The sequence below is a fragment of the Balaenoptera acutorostrata genome, chromosome 16 (assembly GCF_949987535.1).
Source record: "Balaenoptera acutorostrata chromosome 16, mBalAcu1.1, whole genome shotgun sequence".
In the NCBI taxonomy this organism is placed as follows: domain Eukaryota; kingdom Metazoa; phylum Chordata; class Mammalia; order Artiodactyla; family Balaenopteridae; genus Balaenoptera; species Balaenoptera acutorostrata.
The window spans coordinates 26,206,606-26,229,848 of NC_080079.1; the positions used below are offsets into that span (position 1 = coordinate 26,206,606).

The 23,243-nt window shown below is 39.2% G+C and overlaps 2 protein-coding genes across 4 annotated transcripts; one reads left to right on the forward strand and one right to left on the reverse strand.

The window, feature by feature from the left end:
- The first annotated feature begins 54 nt into the window (after nt 1-54).
- ATP5MK (ATP synthase membrane subunit k) lies at nt 55-5,673 on the forward strand. Of its 3 annotated transcripts, none has more exons than XM_028167744.2 (4): nt 55-193; nt 3,635-3,730; nt 3,819-3,911; nt 5,570-5,673. In XM_028167744.2, the coding sequence occupies exons 2-3, from the start codon at nt 3,644-3,646 to the stop codon at nt 3,906-3,908; spliced, it is 177 nt and encodes a 58-aa protein (XP_028023545.1). In that variant the 5' UTR covers nt 55-193; nt 3,635-3,643; the 3' UTR covers nt 3,909-3,911; nt 5,570-5,673. The 3 variants fall into 3 exon arrangements, with proteins under 3 accessions (XP_028023545.1, XP_028023546.1, XP_028023547.1); XM_028167745.2 differs by having other exon boundaries at nt 67-211; XM_028167746.2 differs by lacking the exon at nt 55-193 and adding an exon at nt 611-890.
- TAF5 (TATA-box binding protein associated factor 5) lies at nt 5,658-19,673 on the reverse strand. Its single transcript, XM_007187216.3, has 11 exons — nt 19,096-19,673; nt 16,952-17,189; nt 13,381-13,696; nt 12,445-12,608; nt 12,202-12,337; nt 11,381-11,501; nt 10,504-10,633; nt 8,852-9,016; nt 7,920-8,097; nt 7,049-7,226; nt 5,658-6,720 (listed from the first exon to the last, which is right to left on the reverse strand). The coding sequence occupies exons 1-11, from the start codon at nt 19,652-19,654 to the stop codon at nt 6,503-6,505; spliced, it is 2,403 nt and encodes an 800-aa protein (XP_007187278.2). The 5' UTR covers nt 19,655-19,673; the 3' UTR covers nt 5,658-6,502.
- Between the last annotated feature and the right edge of the window lie 3,570 nt (nt 19,674-23,243).

Sequence of the window (23,243 nt, forward strand, 5' to 3'; positions counted from 1 at the left end):
TCCTACAGGGCGGGGGTGGGGGGGGGAGGGGAGAGAAATTTAGAGACAGGAAGCGGAAGGGCGGGACTTAGAGCCGTAGCCAGTCGGCGCAGAGGGCTGAATCCGTAAGGCCCGTTGAATGTTTGCGGGGGAGGCGGCTTCTTCCGGCTAGGCAGAGGAGCAGCTTCGTCAGTTGAAGGACACCTGCAGAGAGGTTTGTGTGTTTTGGAAGGTGGGTGTGGATGGGAACCCGGGCTCGGACCTCGCGGCTCCGCTTTGTGGGACTGGTCTAGAATTCGACCGTTTCCTGGTCCGGGCACACCGCGAGGTCTTCGCTTTGGGTGGGGGGCGTGGGGGGAGGGAGAGTAATGGTGAATGGAAAAGAAATTAGAGAAAATGAGGGCCGGGCGTGAGGGTTCGGACAGTGGCTGGGAAGCCTTGGTGCGAGGTAAAGGCCCCCCTTCCCCCAGCTCATAAAGGCCCTTAGAATGCATTTTCCAGTGGAGAAAAATGAGGCCCGCACAGAAGGGAGTGTCCCAAGGTCACCCAGTGACGTAATATTGGATGAGAACTCGGGCTTCTGACCCCCTCTGGTCATGTTAACCTCTTTCCCACTGTATGCCCAGAGCAGTTTGTTTGCACTGAGCTGTGATTAGGAAGCTGTCCAGCCAGGCCGCCTTTAGCTGCGCTGCAACGTTTGTCAAGCGGGAGCGAGTGTAGCCCGCCCTCTTCGCTTCGCCGGGCACGCGATAAGCGGGTTAGATTTCAATCTGTGTTCGATCAGTGGGGAAGGCCTTTCCTAGGAGGTAGCCAGAACAGAGAGCTGTAAACTCCTTGAAGTGCAAGAGGCTGCTTCTGGAGCGGCTCTCCCTCGTCTTTGCCTCCTTTACCGCGTCATCTCACCAATCCAGGTAGGTGTCCTGTCCGACACAACAGCAGTACCGAGACACAGAAAGTAGCGAGGGTAGTTTCTGAAGTGCCCATTTTACAGGTAAAGAGAGGCATGGAAAGATTAATTATATTTAATAGCAGTTCGCCGCTTGATTAGAAACAAGCGAAGACCCCATCGCTTAGACTTTGCCATAGGCTACAGTTTAGCAATTAGTACGGTTTAGTCTAGGTATTTTTCATTAATGTCTTTCTAAACTGAAGTATGACTCAGAAGGAAAGCAAGTTTCCGTTCAATTATTCCACAAAGTACCGTCTAACACAAGGATTCCTGATGTTTGCCCAAAAGTAACCTGCAGTTTGCTGAGGATGCAGACCCAGGTGCTTGCAGGCTTTGCTCCAGTTGTTTATCGGCAACATCTCAGTTTCCCCTCCCATCTCAGCGTTTTTTAAGAGTCTTTCTTTACAACCTAGACTAAATTGCAGTTCCTGTACTGTGCCTTTCCCTGCAGTCAGAATTAGTCCCTGTGTAATATTGCAAACATCAGCCTGCCTTCTATATTGTGTGGAGAGAAGTTTAAAGCACCTTAATATTGTTTCAATTGGACACCATTTCATCTTCTGAAAATGTCTGTTAAACACAAGGTAGTGGGAATTATCAGTTAATAATTGGACAAAGTTAAGCCCTTGTTTTCTGTAGGGTTTCTCCGAGAATCCAGAAATCTGTCCTGAAGATGAATGGGAAAGCATGTGTTTAATAAGTTTACTAAAATAAAACAATTAATATGAAAGCTATATCATAAAGATTTCTTTTAATGGAGATTTTCCTACTTGGCCTGAACTGGCCAAGGCCCCTAAAGTGGCCCAAGGAAGTTGGGAATCCTTCATTGCTCCAAGAACTTTCTTGAAACAGTTTTCAAAATTAAGGTCATTTGTCCAAAGTTTCATTGCCAATTCTATGCACGTGAATGCCTCTGAAGGCCTTTGAATGGTACACTGGAGAGTGCCAGTTTCCATAGCAACAACTTCCTCGCAGGTCTCTCCCGCTTCCATTTCATCAAGAGCCAACTGAGTCACTGCCACTGCCTACCAATCTCGACCGGACCTCGACCGGCTCGTTTATATTGCCAATCGACTCGGCGTGGCGTCGGTCGTGGTAGATAGGCGGTCATACAGACGAATTTTCGAGTGTTGTTCTGGTGACCTTTGAATGTGCCTTTACTATTTTTTATTATAAAAGAAATACATGCCTTTGTGAAATACATAGGTTTTATAGCTGTAACCCCGTTTTAAAGTTTGCTATATATTCTTCCAGGGTTTTTTCCCAATATAATTACTAATAAGCATCTCGTTTTCTGTTTCTGTTCCTGGAGTGTTTTTCAAACTTTTAACATACATCAGAATCACCTAGAGGGCATATTAAAACAGATTGTTGGGACTCAGGGTTTCTGATTCAATAGGCCTGAGAATGTGCATTTCTAACAAGTTTCCATGAATAGTGACAGTGTGGGGACCAGACTTTGAGAACCATTGATGTGCTCTATAATATAATGTCCAGAAATAGGATTTTTTTAATATTTAACATGACATTGGGACATGTTTCCATGTAAGTACATAAAGATCTGCGAGCATGGGGACATCATTCCATGTTTATATATAAAGATCCCCATGCATTCCGTTTCCTTCTATGGAAACCATCACTTATCAGTCTCCTGTAGACGGACTTCTAGTTCTTCTTTATTTTCATAAACTGTATTTCATTTACCATCCTTGAACCATACTATATGTTTCTACTTTGTAATATTTCTATAAGGATAAATTCCTGGCAAACAAATGAACCAGCTAGGTAAAAGGGTATGCTAATTTTTTAATTTCATAGCTATTGCAGAAGAATTGCATATTAGGAAGGTTGTACCAGTTTACACTCCCTCCAGGCAACAGAGAGAATCCTTATTTTCCCACATTCCCACTACTACTGCTAATTATCATAAATTTATCTTTGTAGTCTGATGGCTAAATATTGGTCTCATTTTACATTTCTTTGATCATTAGGTTATCTATGTTTCACCTTTTTGCGTTTGGCCACCTTTATATTTTCCCTTCCCTAAGGTGATTAAAATATTTGCCCACGTTTTCTTTAGGATATTTTGGCTTCACTTTTACCTTTAAAGCTTTTGATCTGTTTTGGTGTAAGGAGTAAGGATTTCAGCTCCCCCCCATCCCCCACCAATAGTTCGTATATATCAACTCCATTTAGTAAATGATCCCTTCTCCCCCTTCCCATGGAGGTCCTAAATTTATAAGAAAAACTGTAAAAAGAGGGATTGCAAGGTGAGCTGTTTAGTTGGTGGCTACCCCTCTGAGGAACTTTGAAAAGTATCACAAGCTCCAGCTTTCAGCTAGTCTTAAAACTGATTAATTCCAGGTACAGTGTACTGTGGTATAGATAGAGCCAGGAATGAAAACATCAACCAATATTGAGTCAGAGGATGGACTTAAAGACTACTGTGTTCTCTTCCTGTGCCGAGTGATTTGATATATATTCTGGAGTGTTGTGTGATAACAACCAAGATAAAGTCCTCCTTCCAAACGTTTTCTCTTATCAGCAAGGTTTTTTCCACCATTTTGCTGCTGCTTTGTTGGGTGAGGCATACATAAAATTTACAACATTTATATGCAATGAATTTTTTTGAATTTTTTAATTAAAAAAATTTTTCTTTTAAATTGCATCCAAACCAATTTGTTGCTTTCTTTCTTTTTTTAAAAGATTGAAATCATGGCAGGTCCAGAAACTGATGCCCAGTACCAATTCACTGGTATCAAAAAGTATTTCAACTCTTACACTCTCACAGGGAGAATGAATGTAAGTATTAATGATACCTTTAAGCAGTTGTTTTAGAATAAAATAGATGTGACAACAACTCTTGTTTACTTTTTCCTTTCTTTTTCAGTGTGTACTGGCCACATACGGAGGTATTGCTTTGATAGTTTTATACTTTAAGTTAAGGTCTAAAAAAACTCCAGCTGTGAAGGCAACATAAACGGTAAGAAATTAACATTTAAAACTTTATATAACTTTGCCATTTTGATCTTAGGGGGTTTTCCCCCCCACTATACAAGTATATTGTTCAAAATTTATTACATTCAAGAAAAAAAAAAAAGAAGAAAAATATTGTCCATGTCCCCATTACCCTGACAATTTTCGTTAACATTTCAGTTTAGCTCTTTTTTTTTTTTTTTAATTTTTATTTATTATTTATTTATTATGTTTTATTTTTGGCTGTGTTGGGTCTTCGTTTCTGTGTGAGGGCTTTCTCCAGTTGCGGCAAGTGGGGGCCACTCTTCATCGCGGTGCGCGGGCCTCTCACTATCGCGGCCTCTCCTGTTGCGGAGCGCAGGCTCAGTCGTTGTGGCTCACGGGCCCAGTTGCTCCGCGGCATGTGGGATCTTCCCAGACCAGGGCTCGAACCTGTGTCCCCTGCATTGGCAGGCAGATTCTCAACCACTGCGCCACCAGGGAAGCCCAGTTTAGCTCTTTTTTAATGTATTTGTTTGGTTTCCAGTGGCCGTGATCCGTATCTGTAATTTTGTCTTATGCATGTTCTCTCTAATTTGAATGCATGAGTGCTCATGGGTATATGATTTATTTCACAGAGGAAATGTCTCCTACTAGAATTTTTTTTTAATATAAATAATATTACAATGAATGCCTTTGGGCATGAAGTGTTTGTATCTGTGATTGTTTTCTTAAGGTGAAGTGCTTTCTCAGAGGGTTGTGGGCGCCTAGCTTTCTTCCCCAGGCAGTGTTGAATAACATCAGTTTCTGATTTTTGTTAATTTGAGGAGTAAAAATAATTTTTTTGATAAAGTTGTATATTTTTTCCATTTGTTTACCACTTGTATTTTTCTTAACATTCTCTTTGTGTTCTTCTCATTTAACATTTGGGACTTTCTCTTTGTGAAGACCTTCTCTCTCTTGTATAAGCTCTCTTAATAGTTATTAACCAGCCTTTTAAATCAGTTGCAAATATATCTTGGTTTTTGCTAGTTTCAGTTTTTATGTCAGCCATTCTGTCTTTTCCTTAAATCCCCTAGACTTCATTTTCTTCTTATAGTGCCACCCAACCCCCATTTGCCCTTGCTTGAGTAAATATTTGTTGTGTTGGCGGTAGATGAGGTGCAGAAAACCCAAAACCCAGATGTTTGTCTAATGTAGCCCTCCATGACAGAAAATTTTTTCCTCTCCTCTTAAAAACTTTTCCAATCCCAAAACTATTGACCTTAAGGGACTGACTGCATATCCCAGAATGCAGTGATCCATGGCTTGTTCCTGACAAACAGGTAGTTTTTTGCCCAATTTTTCATGTTAGGTTCCTCCTTTGTTTTTATAATGGGGATAATACCACCCTCCCTGTTTTCTACTGTTTAAAATACTACTTTATGAAAAAAGATGTTATTTTATGTACTAGGCTTTTCTAATGGTATACATTTAGCATCATACTGAATTATTGGCAGCTCTTTTAAATTGTATTAAGCAGAGAGACACCTAAATTTGGGGGGGTTACTGACTCCTTTGAGAATCTAATGAATTTGCATTCAATTTCAGGGGGGTTCATGGATAGTCTTGTACTAGTAATTACTGAATGTCTTAAAAGTAGAGTTGAACACATTGGTGTCTAAGCAGTTTTTGTTTTGTTTATAGGATTCTCAACTGTACCTCATCTGTTAAGGTCCCATGCCTAAAGAAGCTAATGTCAACTCATCATGTGATACTCGATTTGTACAATAAATTATGAACCTGGAAAAGCTGGTTGTCTTTATTTACAAGATATCAAAAATATAAAAACTGTACAAAATGCAACAAAGGCAAAAAACTGGCAGTGACTTGGTCTAATAAATCTTTTAGTTTCCCAAAGCAAGGCTCAGTACTGGAGGTAAGCAATTGAAATGTCTGACTTCAAGTGTGCTAGGTTCTATGTAGCCATTTTAGCTGAAGTAGAACATGGAAGTTAATTTCTTCACCTGGTTTATAGAGTGTTTGCGTGCACTCAATCCAACCGGTATAAATTCAGATATCGATGGATGGTTGTACTTCATCTATTTCTCAAAAAGGAATTGTAGTTCACCCTACCCAGTTAACGTACATTCCACTAATCATGAGCCAAGCAAAAATGCTAGTGGATCATTTAACATAGTACTTGAGTGCCATACAGTAACTACATTTTTACAGCAGGAACATACATGCTCATAGAATTCTTCAGCTAAAATTCAGGATGGTATTATATTACTCAATTTGAATCTTGAAGCAGGATGAATTACTGAAATCAACTGATTTTTTTCTAAACAAAATAAATTAAAATAGCATTTGAACAGGCAATGCATAGTTTCCACAAAATCCAAAGCACCATAAATGTCCCCTCAATGAACATAATACCTCTTATTCAACTAACGGAAATTAGTTAAATGTGGTTGCTATAGAAATGTGGAACTATCCTGTTCAGATTTTCCAAGCAGCATACTTCCAGATCCATATAGACAAAACATTCTTTGTAGCTTAAATATTAATCACTGAGGTATTTGCTTTTAGTCTCCCTTTTTCAAACAGTAGCTTCCAAAGGTCTTTAATACCGATGGTTTATTGCGGACTATAAGCTCCTGCAGCTAGAACCAAGTTTCTTCTAGTAAAATGGAGGTGTACAACTGGTGTTGATTTGGTCATATATGTTCCCAACAATAACTCCTGTGAATTCTCAGGTAAATTTATATGCCCAGTGGCTGTAGTAAAGTCATCAGTCTCTAAATCTTCAAATGCTTTGATAGCATCCCATAACCGTACTGTATTATCCATTGAACCTAAGAGGAAATCAAAGGAAACCATTTAGTAGCATCTGCCTTATTTAGATTCTGAGATTCTGTCAAGTATGCTTTATGCATTTACTTTTTATTTCTGGTGAAAAAAATCTGAACTTGATTAATAACTCTATTCCCTCTAAAGCAGCACTTCAAGCAGTAGTTTTAACCTGAGAAGTCAACATACATATAGGGTAACAGTCTGGAATCATGGCTAAGGAGAAGCAAAACTTAAAAAACAGCAGGACTTAATTTTGCAATGGTCAACATTCAGTGCTTCCTTTAAATATACCATTGACCCTTTACCACAAAGCCATTTCTAGTCATTTACCTGATGCCAAAATTTCACCATCTCTACTAAATCTAAGTGAACAGACTGTATCACTGTGGCCTTTTAATTCTCCAACCATCAAACCATGTCCAATATCCCAAAGGAGTACTCTGCCATCTGTTGCTCCTGTAGCCAGGAATCTCCCATTGGGAGAAAATGTCAAGGAATGAATTGGTCCCTAGAAAAGAGGTCCATGGAAAGAATCAAAAATAGGGTTAAAAATACCTAAGAAAATAAGACACAAGTCAGAATTATAAAGTTCAGTGGTGCGAATAGTATCTTTAAAATGTGTCACTGGTTAATTTTTTTTTAACATCTTTATTGGAGGATAATTGCTTTACAATGTTGTGTTAGTTTCTGCTGTATAACAAAGTGAATCAGCTATATGTATACATACATCCCCATATCCCCTCCCTCTTGTGCCTCCCTCCCACCACTCTAGGTGGTCACAAAGCACCGAGCTGATCTCCCTGTGCTATGCAGCTGCTTCCCACTACCTATTTTACATTTGGTAGTGTATATATGTCAATGCTACTCTCTCACTCCGTCCCAGCTTACCCTTCCCCCTCCCCATGTCCTCAAGTCCATTCCCTACGTCTGCATCTTTATTCCTGTCCTGCCCCTAGGTTCATCAGAACCATTTTTTTTTAGATTCCATATATATGTGTTAGCATATGGTATTTGTTTTTCTCTTTCGGACCCTTCACTCTGTAAGATAGACTCTAGGTCCATCCATCTGGTTAATTTTTTTTTTTTTTAACATCTTTATTGGAGTATAATTGCTTTACAATGGTGTGTCATCTGGTTAATTTTTAAACTATTTTTATCTCAAAAGAACCTTGTGTGCTGGAATAATGAAGGTAGAAAATACCTTGTGTCCAGTGAAGATCCTTACACAGTTCCCATTCAGGACATCCCAGAGCCGCACAGTTCTGTCTGCAGAGCCCGTAGCAACATAATTAGAATTGGGATGGAATCTGGTACAATTCACATCAGCAAGATGGCCAGCAAATATCCTTAAAGGCTGATAGTGATCTGTAGCCCAGAGCCTTTTAAAAAAAATTATTGAAAATAGAAGAAGGTAATTAGTTAACTGTGAAATGCCAAAATTCTATCCAAAATAAATATAGAAACAACCATGTGAAATGTTAGCTCCAAATGGGTCCCACTCACTAGTTACCTGAGGGAAAGATGGAATGACTGAGACTAAACACAATTTTTTTTGGCCGCAGTGCAGTTTGCGGGATCTTACTTCCCTGACCAGGGACTGAACTCGTGCCCTCGGCAGTGAAAGCGCAGAGTCCCAACCACTGGACCGCCAGGGAATTCCCTAAACATTCTTAAGAAAAACTAATTGATATGGTACAAAAATTTTTAAATTCTATAATCCTTTAGTTCTCTGTATGTACACCTCCCATTCCAACTCCTAGTCTAACTTATAGAAGAGTATTTTTCCCTAGTTTTGGCCACCACATAATTAGTTTCTAACCCAAGACACCTCATCCTGAACTTCTAAGGAGATGACAGGGAAATAAACGTGCTCACAGTGGTTGTAAAAGACAAGGTTTAGCATCCAGTTGGGGAAGGGGAGGGCATGGACTCTTGGTATAGACATAATTGCAGACATAGTAATATTCCTGTCCCAAATTCGTTTTCAAATAAGGACCTATAAATGCTGACGTTCTCAAAATGTTGATCCTGAATAATAGAAGCAAAAATGAGTTTGGCTGGAGTTTCTAATTCCCAACAAGAAACCATTCTGTTCCTTGAATAGGCCCAGTCCTAAGCTCATAATGTTCTTACCGAGCTACTCGGTCGTGGCCCCCTGACACAAAATAATATCCATATGGAGAAAACTGTGTGTCCCACACTGGATAGTTGTGTCCTTTATATCCCACCAAGCAGGTAAATGTTTGAAGACTCCACAATCTAACAGTTCCATCTTCTGAAGAGGAAAGCAGGTAGTTCCTGAGAGAAGAGAAGGTAGTACATTCGATTCCTAGAATAACTTAGTTATCTGTCCAGTTTCTCTGTACATTTGTATATATTAAACATAGCTAACTGACATGCTACATCTCACTTTTAATTTATACATGAAATTCACAGTGGATAACAAGAGTTGAAAGTACTAACTAATGTTAGCCGTGACACTACATCTACCGAGCACCTACTGAATGAGGTTAGATTATTTTAAAAACATTATCTATTAAGAGGAAAATCACAGTTCTTCGAAAAAAAAAAATACCAAGAGGTAATGACAAAAAGTATGATCAAATAAGGTCACCTGAGAAAGGCTTCTAAGAAATGTGATATGTCACTTAAAACTTAATTTTTTACTTTAAAATGGAGATGCTATTTTCATATCCTGTAAAAGTTGTGTAAGAATTTAAAAGTAAACATCTTTTGGACCAAAAAAAAAAAAAAATGCCAAAACAAAAAACACTATAGATGCGAGAATAATACTCTACCTTCTTCAGGAATGAACAGAAAAGCTGAACTACTCAGAAAGTACTATGGTTTTCAATGAAATCAGAAGTTTCCCTCAAGTAAAAATACACCATCTGGCTAAATCCTATAAAATAACAAAAATCCTCATTCTCAGTTTCATAAGGATGAAAATCTTGATGGATTGAAAGCTATTATCTATCAAATAAGATACAGATGGTATTATGATATAACAAAATACCCTCCCTGCATTTCTACAGAATGTTAGAGATCATGAAAAATAGGCAAACCCATATTTGTGGGTTTCAAATTCCCATTTCAGTATTCTCTTAGTTCTTTTGATTATACAAAGATAAATCTTCAATTGATAGGTAATATGCCTTTAATATCAGTAATCTGTTGTGAATTTGGAGATGACAGAAGACAGCAGTAGCCACAAAACCCAAAGCAAGAACCCAAAGAAGCAATTCAACCCCTACTGGAGTTACACAAAACTAAAGCTGATTTTTATAACCAGCAAACCCTGAAGCTATGTATCCTGGTTCTGTAAATTTGGGTATTATACACCAGTACCCCAAGATAAATCAGCAGAGGGCAAGATTCTAAAAGATAACGCACTACTATGTATAAAATAGATAACTAATGAAAACCTACTGTATAGCACAGGGAACTCTACTCAGTGCTCTGTGGTGACCTAAATAGGAAGGAAATCCAAAAAAGAGGGGATACATGTATACATATAGCTGATTCACTTTGCTGTACAGCAGAAACTAACACAACAATGTAAAGCAACTATACTCCAATAAAAATGAATTAAAAAAAAATTTTAAAGGATAATAAAATAATTCTCTACAAAAAAAATAGTAATAATAAAAGATAATGAATGATAGGCAACCACGAGATTTTTCTAAAGGAATTTTCCCCAACATTTTCATAATGTTCCCAGTAGTTAACTTTCATATAATCTCAATGTAATACAGCAGTATTTAATTCTTTTGTTTGTATTTTACCTATCTGGACTGAAGCTGGCTCCATAGACGGGCCCACTGTGACCATACAGAATCTTCAGCTCACTTGCTGTTTTCTCATCCATGATTCTTTCTAAGACATCATCAGATTCTTTATCTATGAGGCTAAGATCTAAAATGGTCGAGAAATGTTAATTTTTTAAAGTACATTCATTAAAACGTTTTAAGGCAATTACATCACAGTTCAGGAGAAGAACATTTGAACTGTTCCTCCTATATACCAACCACTGTGCTAATGCCTCTAAATTAGGTGCTATCATCCCAGGGTATAAGAGGAGAAAATGAGGTTCAGAACAGTTAATAATATGCCAGAGTGCACACAGCTACTTAGTGTTGAAACTAGGGCTGAAACTCAAATTCATCCATTATATCACCATGTTTCACAAAAGGAAATTATAGAAATATTAAAATAAATTATTGAAAATGTATTATCTTGTTTAAACAATACAGTTAGCAAGAAACTTTCTTTAAAATGTAACCCTGGTCTTAGTTCATTTTAGCCATTTTTATGCCTAAAACAGAAAGTACTCTCCCACTATTTAAAGGTTTTTTTTTTTAATTCACAAGCAAACAATCATAAAATGTTAGATTTTTAACCTTAGGGAGTTTTCTAGCCTAATGCCCTCATTCTACAGATGAGAAAACTGAGGACCAGTGACATTAAACCAGGCTAGCACCCCAGTCTCCTGATTGCCACTCCAATGCACTTTTCACTGTTGGCAATGTTATTAGCCATTTTGACTTAAAGTAAAATCAAGTGAAATTCTGCTAAGATCACAATGTCTTCTGTATATTTCTTGGAATCAAGATTGGTGTAAACTAATGATGAGTTTCTATCCTGACAGGTCATCTCAGTTACCTGCTGCTTGTTTGACACTACGAAGCTTTTTGGGTGTCACAGACCACACTCTGACAGTTGAATCTGCAAAACCTCCAGCAATCAAACTAGAATCATCAGTGACATCCACTGCAGTGAGGCCCTGCCAATTAAAAAAAATATATATATATATATATATATGTATACACACACACACACTAAACAATACTGTTTTAGGGAAAAAATTATAGTCACATCTTAGAGAATATATAATGATAGCTATTTTTCTCATATAAAATATCTTTGAGATTTCATTCTCCTTTGAAATCAACTGTTCAAAAGCACTTACTTTGAGAACATGTCATTTACCCCTTTTTTGCCCTCTGAATTTGGAGTGCATCATATAAAGCAAATGTTAATCATTTTTGTACTTTACTAAATATATCCTCAGCAGCCTATTATAAAGCCTTATGTCTATAGAGGCTTAACAGACATAAAGATATGAAGAATTCTTAATAAAAAATATTAAGTTTACGTAAGTACTTAAGTTCAAGAGAGATGAACCACATAGCTTCCTCCTTTTTCAAAGGCTAGCAGAATTCTGATCAGTGAAATGAAGGACACATACAAGCAAGATTCTGGTACCTACAAGTCGCTAAAGGTCTTTTAAACATTGCCTTCTATCTATTCTGAGCAATGTCCAATTCTCCTTTCCTAACTGCTGTCTTTAAGCCATATTTATATCAAGAGTTTAAAGAAGAAAACTTCATTTTAGTTAAGACATCTAAGTTACTTTTAATGGTAATCATTGTTTTTCATGACTCCTAATTTTCTCCCAGAAATTGCCAAATCATTTTACCAACCTGGTAAGCATTGAGGAATGTATAGAAACAAATTGAGGGTAAACAATCTGGCCCAAGGCGTACTCGTTTGGTGGTTTCTTTCATATTCATTATCTTATCCAATTTATCTGAATCTTTCAACTCAGGAAGAGGGATTCTGTGAAAGAAAAACAGACTGGAAATTACTCTGAATATTAAATAACTTGAACCATCTATAACATTGTCTTAAACTTCCACACATGTTCCTGAGGTTTTTTTCCTCACCTGTTTTGAGGTGGAGCATTGGGATCTTGTTTTTTGCTTTTGGATCCGATACTATCTTTTTTAGGCTTCTTCTTTTTAGGTTTTCCTTCTTCATTTTCTCCTTCTTCATCCTCATCATCCAAAGGCACCTCAATTTCTGGCTCTTTTAATAAACCAAAAAATACCTACAAGTCAAAGGAGCCAATTTTTTAAATTACTTTTTTGTTCATTAATACATCCTTTTCATATCTTGATAGGAGGAATCACAATTACAATAGGGTCATGTATATCCTGAAGCAGATTCTGTACTTGTCTACCCAATAGCCAATCTCCCCTTCTTCCTTACTAACAGAACCCTGATTTTGTTGGAGCAGCAGTATGCTCAGTTAAAATCATTTCTGTTCCCGGGCTCCCTTGAAGCCATACAATGGCCATATAATATCATTCTGGCCAATAGATGTACACACAAATATACTGGGTAGTGTTTTAGAAAAAAGTAGTTTTCCTGATAAAAACGGAGAGATTCAGCAGGTATGTCTTTCATCCTCCCCCTTCCGCCTTCCTGGAATACAGATGCAAAGCTGGCGCTGCAACAGCCACCTGTGAGCACAATGAAGAAAGCCACATTCTGAAGATGGCAGAGCAGAAAGTAGAAGGAGCCAGGGTCCTTGATGGCATTGTGGAGCCCTCACACCAACCTAGGAGGGCCTTCTGCTTTAATTCATTTTACGTGAGAAGAACCCCTTACTTGTTTCTGCCAATGTAGTCAGGGTTCTGTTAAATGCATCCATTCCCAAATTCTCACTAATATATACATCATCCTTAGAACATGAAACTTAGTATACAGTGTAAAATTATTCCCAAACTAGCTATAAGAAAAATGTGTAAATTATGTAGATGGAAATGCTACAATTTTTCATAATCTGCATTATATAGTTCTTAGGTTTATTCCCATACCTTTGATTTGTTTGCCTCTCGTTTAGCCTCTCCTGCCAAACTTCCCACCATCGCATCTATCTGTTGCTTACTACGCGGCATCCCATCAAAGATGTCAATGTAGAGGTGCTCCTGAACTATGTTCCATATCTGATTGTTCTGTTTCTCCTGAAGATGCCTCTTCAAGAGTTGGTACGAGTCTCGGGAAATACGCAGAACAAATTTACTTGTTCGAAAATCCAACATGGTCTCATTCCCTTTCATGTGTTCCTTTTTGGTAAGACTAGATAATACTCGTAGGTCATCCTGGTAATAACATTCCTGATCTCCATGGAACCTGTTTCAGTGATTTTAAAAAGTCATTTTTCAATGTAATCGTTAAGGGATCTGCCTCTCCCCCATATATTTATAAACATCCCAGAATATTTTCAACGCAGTAGTCTGAATAATCGTGGACTAAGCTGTAGGATAAGAAGTAACGCATTTCAAAATGATTACAATTCAGTTCTGAATTCATCCTAAAAATGACCAATTTAATTCTCTAATGAAATAAATGCATCATAAACATTTTAAGAGAATTTGAAATAAATACCATAAATGAATGAAAGATAAGCTATCCACCATTGGCAGACAGTCTCATTTGAATGCCACCATTGGTAGACATCTGAAAATGTTAGAAACTTTGCTCTACTAAATTTTATGTTCTCTCAAAACTCACTTTTTAAAACTTTTTATTATGGGAAATTTCAAACACATACAAAAGTAGAAACTATTATAATGAATTCAGTGTACCTATCACCCAGCCTCTCAACAATAATCAACACATGATCAACACATGATCAACACATTCTCACAAAACCCATCATTTTTAGTGATTTCGCATATTCTTAATACCAGATATAAAGATTAAACATCCGTACTTTAATAACATGACTAAAGAACAAACGTGTTGATATCAAACAGTGAGCACTCCCATTTACTCACCATTACCAAAGGCAATTAAATAAAGCTTTCAGCCTTGGTGACAATTACTAAATTTAAATGTACTTTTGTTTCTACAAATCTTAATTATCCTAATAAAATAAAATGTAAAGATCATATATTGACACTCACAAAGAGCAGCAAACAATGCAAAAACATTTAGAAAACAAATGGTTAAACATAAGATATTAGGACTCTAGCTCTGACACATAGCCAACAGATTCCTAAACTGTTACCTGTGCTACCCTATTATGACTCATCAAGACATGAATTAAGAGTTTCCGCCTAAGATGTGAATGAAATTAGAAATCTCAGCCTCTTGGTGTTGTATTAGTCGCCGCCGATAAGCTCATCTGAGCATGGGGTCCTGGCAAGGGCTGAGACTGTCCATGACAAGGACACAGAAAGTCAGTCCCCTACGATAGTCCAGCTTCCTATGTGAGGAGATGGCTACACCATGAGACTGGAAGAGGAGGTTTTTTGATGACAGTACTGTAAGAAAAATTAGCTTAGAAATTCTGTCACCATCAGCCTTTATCTTTTCTTTCAGAAACACTGAGCTACAGAACATTTGCCTTATATACCTTCTATTAGGTACTGCAGAATAATGAATGAACATAATGACACAGAAGCCAGGAGTCCTGAGTTCTATTGTTCCTCTATTACCACTACCTGTGTTACCTGACAAGTTCTAGCTTCTGGGTCTATTGCTTGTACTAAAGAGCTCTCATTTAAACTGTTAAGCACTGCCTCCTTCTCAAACACTCCTTTTCTTTGGCTTCTATAACTCAACACTCTCCTGGTTTTCTTCCTGCTTCTCTGGCGTCTCCTTTTGTATCTCTTCTACTTGGTCATCTCTTCTACTCCTTTTATTTCTCTTCTACTCCAAATGTTGGAGTTCCTTGAGGCCCAGGCCTAGCCCTCCCATTGACTTATTTCATACTGCTTCCTAGACAGTCTCATCCCTATCCATCAATATTGCACACACTCCAATTTATGGCTCCAGTCCCTACCTCTCCTCTAAGCTCAGAGCCTTATATATCCTCCATCTATCAACTTGACATCTCTTAAATAAGTCAAAGGCATAAACAAATCTGAACTCAAGATTATTGTACAACCTGACAAAACCAGTCCTCTTCTAGGGTTTTCTACCTCAGTGAAGAGCACCCCTATCCAGCTAGGGGAGCCAGAAACCTAGGGATTATCAATTATACTTTCATCTCCTTTACACCTCCATATCCAATCACTCACCAGGTGCCTCACGAATATGTCTACTTCCCTTCACCAACACTATCACACCCTAGTCCAGTGTTTCTCAACAGGGTTGCAACTAGTATTTGGGGCAAAACAATTCATTGCTAAGTGGGACTACCTGCACGTATTGCAACTTTTGGAATCCCTAAGACACCTGATCCTCCAGCCTAGTCATTATGACAACCAAAAACACCTCCAGTTTCAAACAGCCCAGAGGAAGGAGGCATAATATTACCTTCAGTTGAGAACCAATACAATAACCTCCAAAATGGTCCATCTATAATCACTCTGTCCCCCACCATCTGTTTTCCCCACTGCATAAAGGTCCTTTCAAAATGTAAATCTAATAATAACATGGTCCTTCAATGACTTCTCTGGCAAAGATGTCTCACTGTCCCCAAATATCCATTTTTTTCTTTCTTCCTCCACAATAAAACACCTGAATACTAGCTGTCACATAGACACCTAGGTAAAGACCATATTTCCTACCTCCCTTGGCCATTGACTAATGACATAAAAAAGGGAGAAATATATGTCACTTCCAGGAAGAATGTGTGCCCTCCCTGCTGACTGTAACACTGATATGATTTCTTAGAGCCAGAGAATCACCTTGTATCACAGGTGGAAAATGCATGACAAGGATGTCAGAGCTATAAAATCAACAGAGCCTGGGTCCTTGATAATCAAGGACTCCATACCAGTCCTAGACTGCCTACATTCATGAGAGAGAGAAATAAACTTTTATCGTATTCAAGCCTCTACTGTTTGGGGTCCAGTCACTCTCAGTCTAATCTAATCCTAACACAGCTTCATATTGCTCTTAGGATAAAAGTAAAAATAAACTTTTATTTATGCCACTATTGTTTTGACTTTTCGGTGAATCTCAGCCAAATCTAATCCCATCCAATACAACCTCCTACTGCTCTGAGGATAAACAAAGACCCTCAGTATGGCCCAAGAACCGCCTGCTCCAGCCCCTAATCAACCAGCCAGCTTCCTGTTGTACCACACCCCACCCTCACACTCTGCTCCAGCCACACTTGCCTTTCATCTCTGTACCTACCGTGATCCTTCCTGCCACAGAGCTGTCACACATGCTTCTCCCTCTTCTCTTCCCCTGGTTAACTCCTGTTCAATCTTCAGATCCTACCTCAAGCATCACTTCCTCTGGGAGCCTTCCCTGACTTCTCCAACTAGATCAAATCCCTCATTTTAGGTTCTCATAGCACCAGGGTACCTCTCCTTCATAAAGTACTTTCTGAGTTGCAATCTTATATTTGTGTAGTTACAGATGCGTGTATTCATTATATATATATAGCTATCTATACATATTATATATATACATAAATTCACATACTTCTCAAAGAATGATTTTGCTTCATTCTCATGTTGATTGTAGACTAGTTCCAAATACATGTGTACAAATAGGGGATAAAAGAGTTGGGATAACTCTGCCCGATGGCAGTCCAAGGAACATTCAATGAAGTGTTTCAGTCCACTATAGTATTCTTCATACATTGTGGGGTCTCCTTGTTGGTTGTAGGCTGATAGCACGGCACTGACATCCGGCTGGTCTTCCACAGCTACACTTCCAACTGTTTAAAAAACGAAAAATAACTTTCAGGAAAGTGACCTGACATGCACAAAGAGACTAAGGCTGTTTTGCTAAGGTCCAGAGGTGAATTGTTTCTCAGATGTTTGTCCTTCTCCTCTCAAACGCTCTTCCCCAACTCAATCACATAATCTTTTAATGGGATTCACTTTGTTTCAGTCACCCATCCAAAATTCCTTCGGTTTGTCCACATCTTAAAATAAAATTTTCAAATCAATAACAAAAAGATTCAATATTTTTCCTAGAGGTACCTTATTTTAAAGACAAATTTTATAAAGCATGGTATGTGCAAATCAACCAACTATCTTAATCTTCTCTCAAGGCTCAGTGCAAATGGCACCCACCCCCACCAAGCTATGCCCTGGAGTAACATTTCCAGCTCTCTGAGCTACCTAAATATTTTGGAACTGTCCAGCAACACATCCTATCCTGTTACCTTCATATATGCACATCTATCACTCCCTATAAAATATAAGCATGTTAACGGTGGGAAGGACTTGCCTTATTTATATTTCCAAAAGACAAATCTATTTTATACGCTTAAAACAATTTCCATAACCATCATTTCAAGGCAAAAAGCATACGCATTTATTTGTAATATTTCAATACCAAACAATGATACACCTGTCAATCGAATCAGAGTTTGTTGGAAATTTTTAAGTTGCAATTATAGTACTGTTATGCTCTTTACTGCACAAATTTTAGAAGTTCTTTAGAAGTTTACTCTGATGGCCTCTTTTCATCCCTACTGGTTTCTGAGTTACAATCTAAAAAATAGGTCAAGTTTCTGAAGAGATGAGAGAATACAGCAAAATAACCAACAACATAATTCATCCATCTTATAGTTCATTCACAAAATTCAGCATTCAAAAAAGATTCCTCTCCATCACATTTGCATACATTTCTACTTATGGGTTACAATGCTACATATTCATACTTCACTTCTGGCAATGCTGCAGAGATTAGGTCTCATAAATACAAAAGGGGGGGGAAGCCTCAGGTGTCAGGGATGGATACCTAGGCATAAACTTATCAGTGCCAGACATTTTACATATATTATATCTAAATCTCACAATAACCCATTTAATAGAGGGGGGGAAAAAAACTCTCAAGCTTAGGAAGAATAACAATCAGCATCACACAAGTAAAAGCAACAGAGACAGAAACTGAACTCAGGTCTGCCCAACGCCTGTTCCTAAGTGAATGATTCTCAAACTTTGCCCTACATCAGTGCCCCTTGGAAGCATTTATTTTAAAACGCAGATTCCCGGACTCCACCTGCACAGGGTCTGATTCACTAAGTCTGAAGTGACGCCCAAGAATCTGCATTCCTCTAAAAGATTTAACACCAATGTTAGCCTATATTTTGAGAAAGACTGGCTACACTATATTCATCATTCCCTGGCTGTGTGGTTCAAAGCAAGTCCCTTGGCCTTTCTCAGTCTGTTTTCTCATCTCTAAAATAGCGGTACTGTCTACCTCACAGTGGAACTGAGAAAATTAAGATACATAACAAAGTATTTATAGTAAAAGTACGCTAGTACAAAACTGTACAAATATTGCTAGTGTTAATGTATCCCTGCCCAAGGCTCAAGAGCCCAAATGAGAGGAAAGGGACCAAAAGCCTGAAAGTCCCCGCCTCTCCGCGCCCACCGTCCCCATACATCCCTCAGCTCAACAGCTCTCCACAGCCTCTCGCTGGAACTGACAGCTCGGAAGAGGGTTTGACTGCGCAGCCGGCGCACCAGGGAAAGGGGCGGGCATGTGGCCCTAGAGGCGGGCCCAGGAAATTCAAAACAAGCCCGCAGAGGTGCAGGCCTGCCAGCCTCTGCCTTCCCGGCTCGCTCCCCTTCGTGCCAGCCCTGCCTCCCCGGGACCCCGCGGCTCACCTTTCCCCGGAGCCGCAGGACCTGTCGCTAAGCCCGAGACGGCGGCGGACCCCGAAGCACCGCTGACCGGAGGGTCGGGGGCCGCAGGGCCGGGGGCCGAGGCGGTGACCCGACTAAGAAGCGCGCTAGCCGTCTCAGCGCCGGCGCCGTCCGCCTCTCCCGGGGCTCCGGAGCCCGCCACTGCCTCCTCCAGCAGCCGGGCCTCACGGCGCAGCGCCTCTTCGGCCTCGCGGAGGTTGTTCTGCCGTAGAAACTGCAGCACGGCCAGCAGAGTCTGTCGGTCGTGGGGAGCGCCGGCCTCCGGAGCAGCGGCGGGCACCGGGGCCGCCCCCGCCGGGGCAACGGCGGAGACAGCCACCGAGGGTTTGGGGGTCCCACCATCCCCGCCGGCCGACGACGACGCCGCAACGTTCCCACCGCCGCCGTTGGGGCCGTTGTTGGTTGTGCCGCCGCCACCCTCGCCAGTGCCGTCCCCCGCCTGCGGAGGTAGCAGCGTCGGCGGTCCCTCAGGCTCTAACTTGACCGCCACCTCCGTCTGCTCCTCCGCCAGCGCCGCCATCTTGCGGCTGAGCCACCTTGCGCCGTCAAGCGTGATTGCGTTTTCGCCACATGGAGGGCGGGGAGGAGCATTTTACGACAGCTCTGGAGGGCAATTTACGGCAGTAGGGGGGGCGAGAAAGGAGGAGAAAAAGGAATAGGAGCAAGAGCAACTTTCAAAAGTGAGTGACAAAAAGACAGGAAGTGGGAGTTGAGGACCGCCTCGTGCTTTTGCCCGATAATAATTACGTTTATTACAGACCAGATATATTCAGGCACTGCGATAGACATTTTACATTATGTGACCTTTAATTCAACAGTTTTTTAAGGTACTGTTATCTTCACGTTACAGATGACTCAACCAAGACCTAAAGACAATTCAAAAATGCCAGATCAATATTCGAATCCAGGTCTTTAACTTAAAAGCATATACTATTTACCAGAGGGAGGCTTCTGAAATACTGGTAAAGTTTTATGTTTTGATCTGGGTGGCGGTTACTTGTTTTTTTTCAATTTATGCTTTGTAAAAATTAATTGAGCTGCACGCTTACGTTTTGTGAACTTTACAGCATATATGTTATATTTCAATAAAAAGTTTTTAAGGACCTGAATTTTGTAATTGTGAAATGTGTATGTTCTGTATTCGTGCTATGTTACCCATTATTACAAATAGACTGCATTTTAATTATATATTTTAAAATAGTATGTGCCATTTTGCAATATGCTTCATAGGTTTAAAAACCTGCTGCATATTTTATCTCGTTTGAATCTCACAACGCTGTGAGTTAGGTGCAGACAAGAAAAGTGAGCCTAAGGCACGGGGAAAATCTAGCAGTTATTCAGGTTGTTGGTTTTGAGGTCTTACTGGCTTCCTTTGACCCTGCTTACTAGCTGAATGACCTGGAGCAAGTTACTTAACTTACACTACCCCAGTTGCCCAACTTCTAAAATAGGGACAATAATAGTACCTACCTCATAGAGTTGTGTGAGGATTAAATGAGATAATGTATATATGATACCTAACACATAATAACTATTGGTTATTTTTACTTAACCTAAAGAGGTGTCCTACAAATGTTTGATAAGAAAGTCCAATCATGATGTTCATGGTTATCTCAAGACTGAAATATAAAACTAATCTAATTTGACATAATGTAAGATTATGAAACATGGGGAGGGGCAGGGAGTGGAGAGTGGCGGGGAGATGAGCAAGAATTGGTTAGCATTTAATCATCAGTGGACAAGAGAAAAACTGAAATCGGATGGTAACACTAAAGAGATGGGGAAATTAATCCTTTTCCTCACGATCATTCAACTAATTTCTCTGATTCGGCATTCACTAATTGATATGTAATTAATTAGTAATTAATTGAGAACTTAGATGAGAAATGCCATGAATAACAAGCCCAGGTGTATTTATAATTCCCTGGAAAGATGTTTTACCCATTATGAATAGTAAATTAACATCTTGATGCATACATCAGTCTCGTGAATCAGGTCCTAGGAACTGGATCCATCTGTACAGCTGAAGCCCAAATACTGGGACTACAAAAGTACAGCCACCCCGTTTCCTTCTGTGGAATCTAACTTTTTACCTGGCTTTGTGTCTTAAGTGCCAAAGAGTCTGGGTTGGGACTTCAGCCGAGGTTTCTTACACCAAGCGGAGAGGTTTTTCTGTTACACCGCAATAGAGATAAGTTTATTGAATGATTGCGAAGCCCACTTTTAATTTTTGTTTCTCTTTTCCCCTTCCTTCCTGATCCCTACTTCCTTTCTCCTACTCTCCTTAGAATGCTTTAAGAAGTCTAGTGTCAATCTCTATCTTGTTCCTTCATAGGAAAGCTGCTCTTTCTCTCTGGATGTTGCTCTTTCTCTTTGATGTTCTTTCATTTCACTCTAATGTATCTAGGATTAGATTTTTCCTGTCTCTCCTGATTGGTCCTTTATGTACCCATTCAATCTGAGGACTTTTTTTTTTAGTTCTGGGAATTTAGCAAACATTGTATCTACAAATATTTCCTCCCCTCTATTTTTCCCCTTCTTATACTCTTTATGATGTAGATATTGATACTTCTATTCTCCAGGTTTGTTAACTTTCATATTTTCATGTTTACCCCTTCCTCCTGATACCTTCTAGAAGACTTCCTATCCCTGATTTTTCAATGCGATAATTCATTCTTGGCCTAGATCCATATTGCTACATAACCCATTTGTTGAGTTATTTACTTCAACCATTATATTTTTCACAGTATTTTGAATTGGTTCTTCATGATTTATTGTTCCTGCTTCATGTAATCCAGTTGGGTGACTTTGTTCCCCCCACCGCCGGAACATTCAGCCATGTCTGGACACTTTTGGTTGTCACAACTTGGGGTAGTGCTACTGGCATCTAGTGGGTAGAAGCCAGAGCTGCTACTAAACATCCCATAATGTACAGGACAGCCCCACCCCACCACAACAAAGAATTATCTAGCCCAAAATGTCAAGGGTGCCAAGGTTGAGAAACCCTGATGTAACCAATATGAACTCTTTTCACTTGAGGATATTTACTATGTTATTTAAATTATCTTGCCATATGATGCATTTAATCTGTTTCATCTATTCTAGGTTGTTCAGTTTCTTGCTTTCCTAAGAGGTGCACCTCCTTCTACATCTCATTACTTTTCTACATGAATTTGTATTTCCCAGAAGGTATCAGCTACCTTGACTGATATGTATACCCATAGGGAGAGGCTGAAGCCCAGCATTGGGAAAAGGTGAAGGATGAACCAAAAACAAGAAAACCTGTGATGTCATTGGCCCCATCACTTCCTGTTTGTCAACATACATGCACACATGTGCACACACACATATCCTGAGGGTTTTCACAGTTTTTACAGATCTATCAATTTCTGTGCCATCTCTAGGGTTGGATGTGATGGGGGATCCAGCCACTGGTGTGAGTTTACAATCTTGTTTAGTTCCTAAGTTTAAATTCACACTGCTAAGAGTGGATTTAGAGTTTGCCGCCTAAGGTAGGTAGTTGCAAAACCTGACCTGCACTACCTACTACAGGAGCCACCAGTGTGGCTCTTGACCACTGCCACTGAATGTGGCTAGTCTGAGCTGAGATGTTCTGTAAGTATGAAATACGTCCTGGATTTCAAAGACTTAGTATAAAAAGAATGTAAAATGGCTCAATAATTTTTATATTGATAACATGTTAAAAGGATATTATGTTTGATATGAGTTAAATATTTTATTAAAATTAATTTCCTATTTCTTTTTGCTTTTTTCATGTGACTTATGGAAATTTTTCTTTACATATGTGGCTCATCTTATATTTCTGTTGGACAGCACTGATCTAGACCAGTAGCTTTCAAGCATTTTTGGCCATGATTCACAGTAAGAAATATATTTAACATCAGAACCCAGGACTCACATATGTATGTGGATATTTATTATAAGTGAGGCAGAAGTTGTAACAATAATATGTATAATTATTACATGAAATGCACTCTGATATTTGATATTCTTTAAATAAAATGTTCAGTATGACTCATTAAATTTATTTTAGTTTAATTAATTTTAAATTGATCTGCAGTTTGAAAACCCCAGACTAGACTAATTAT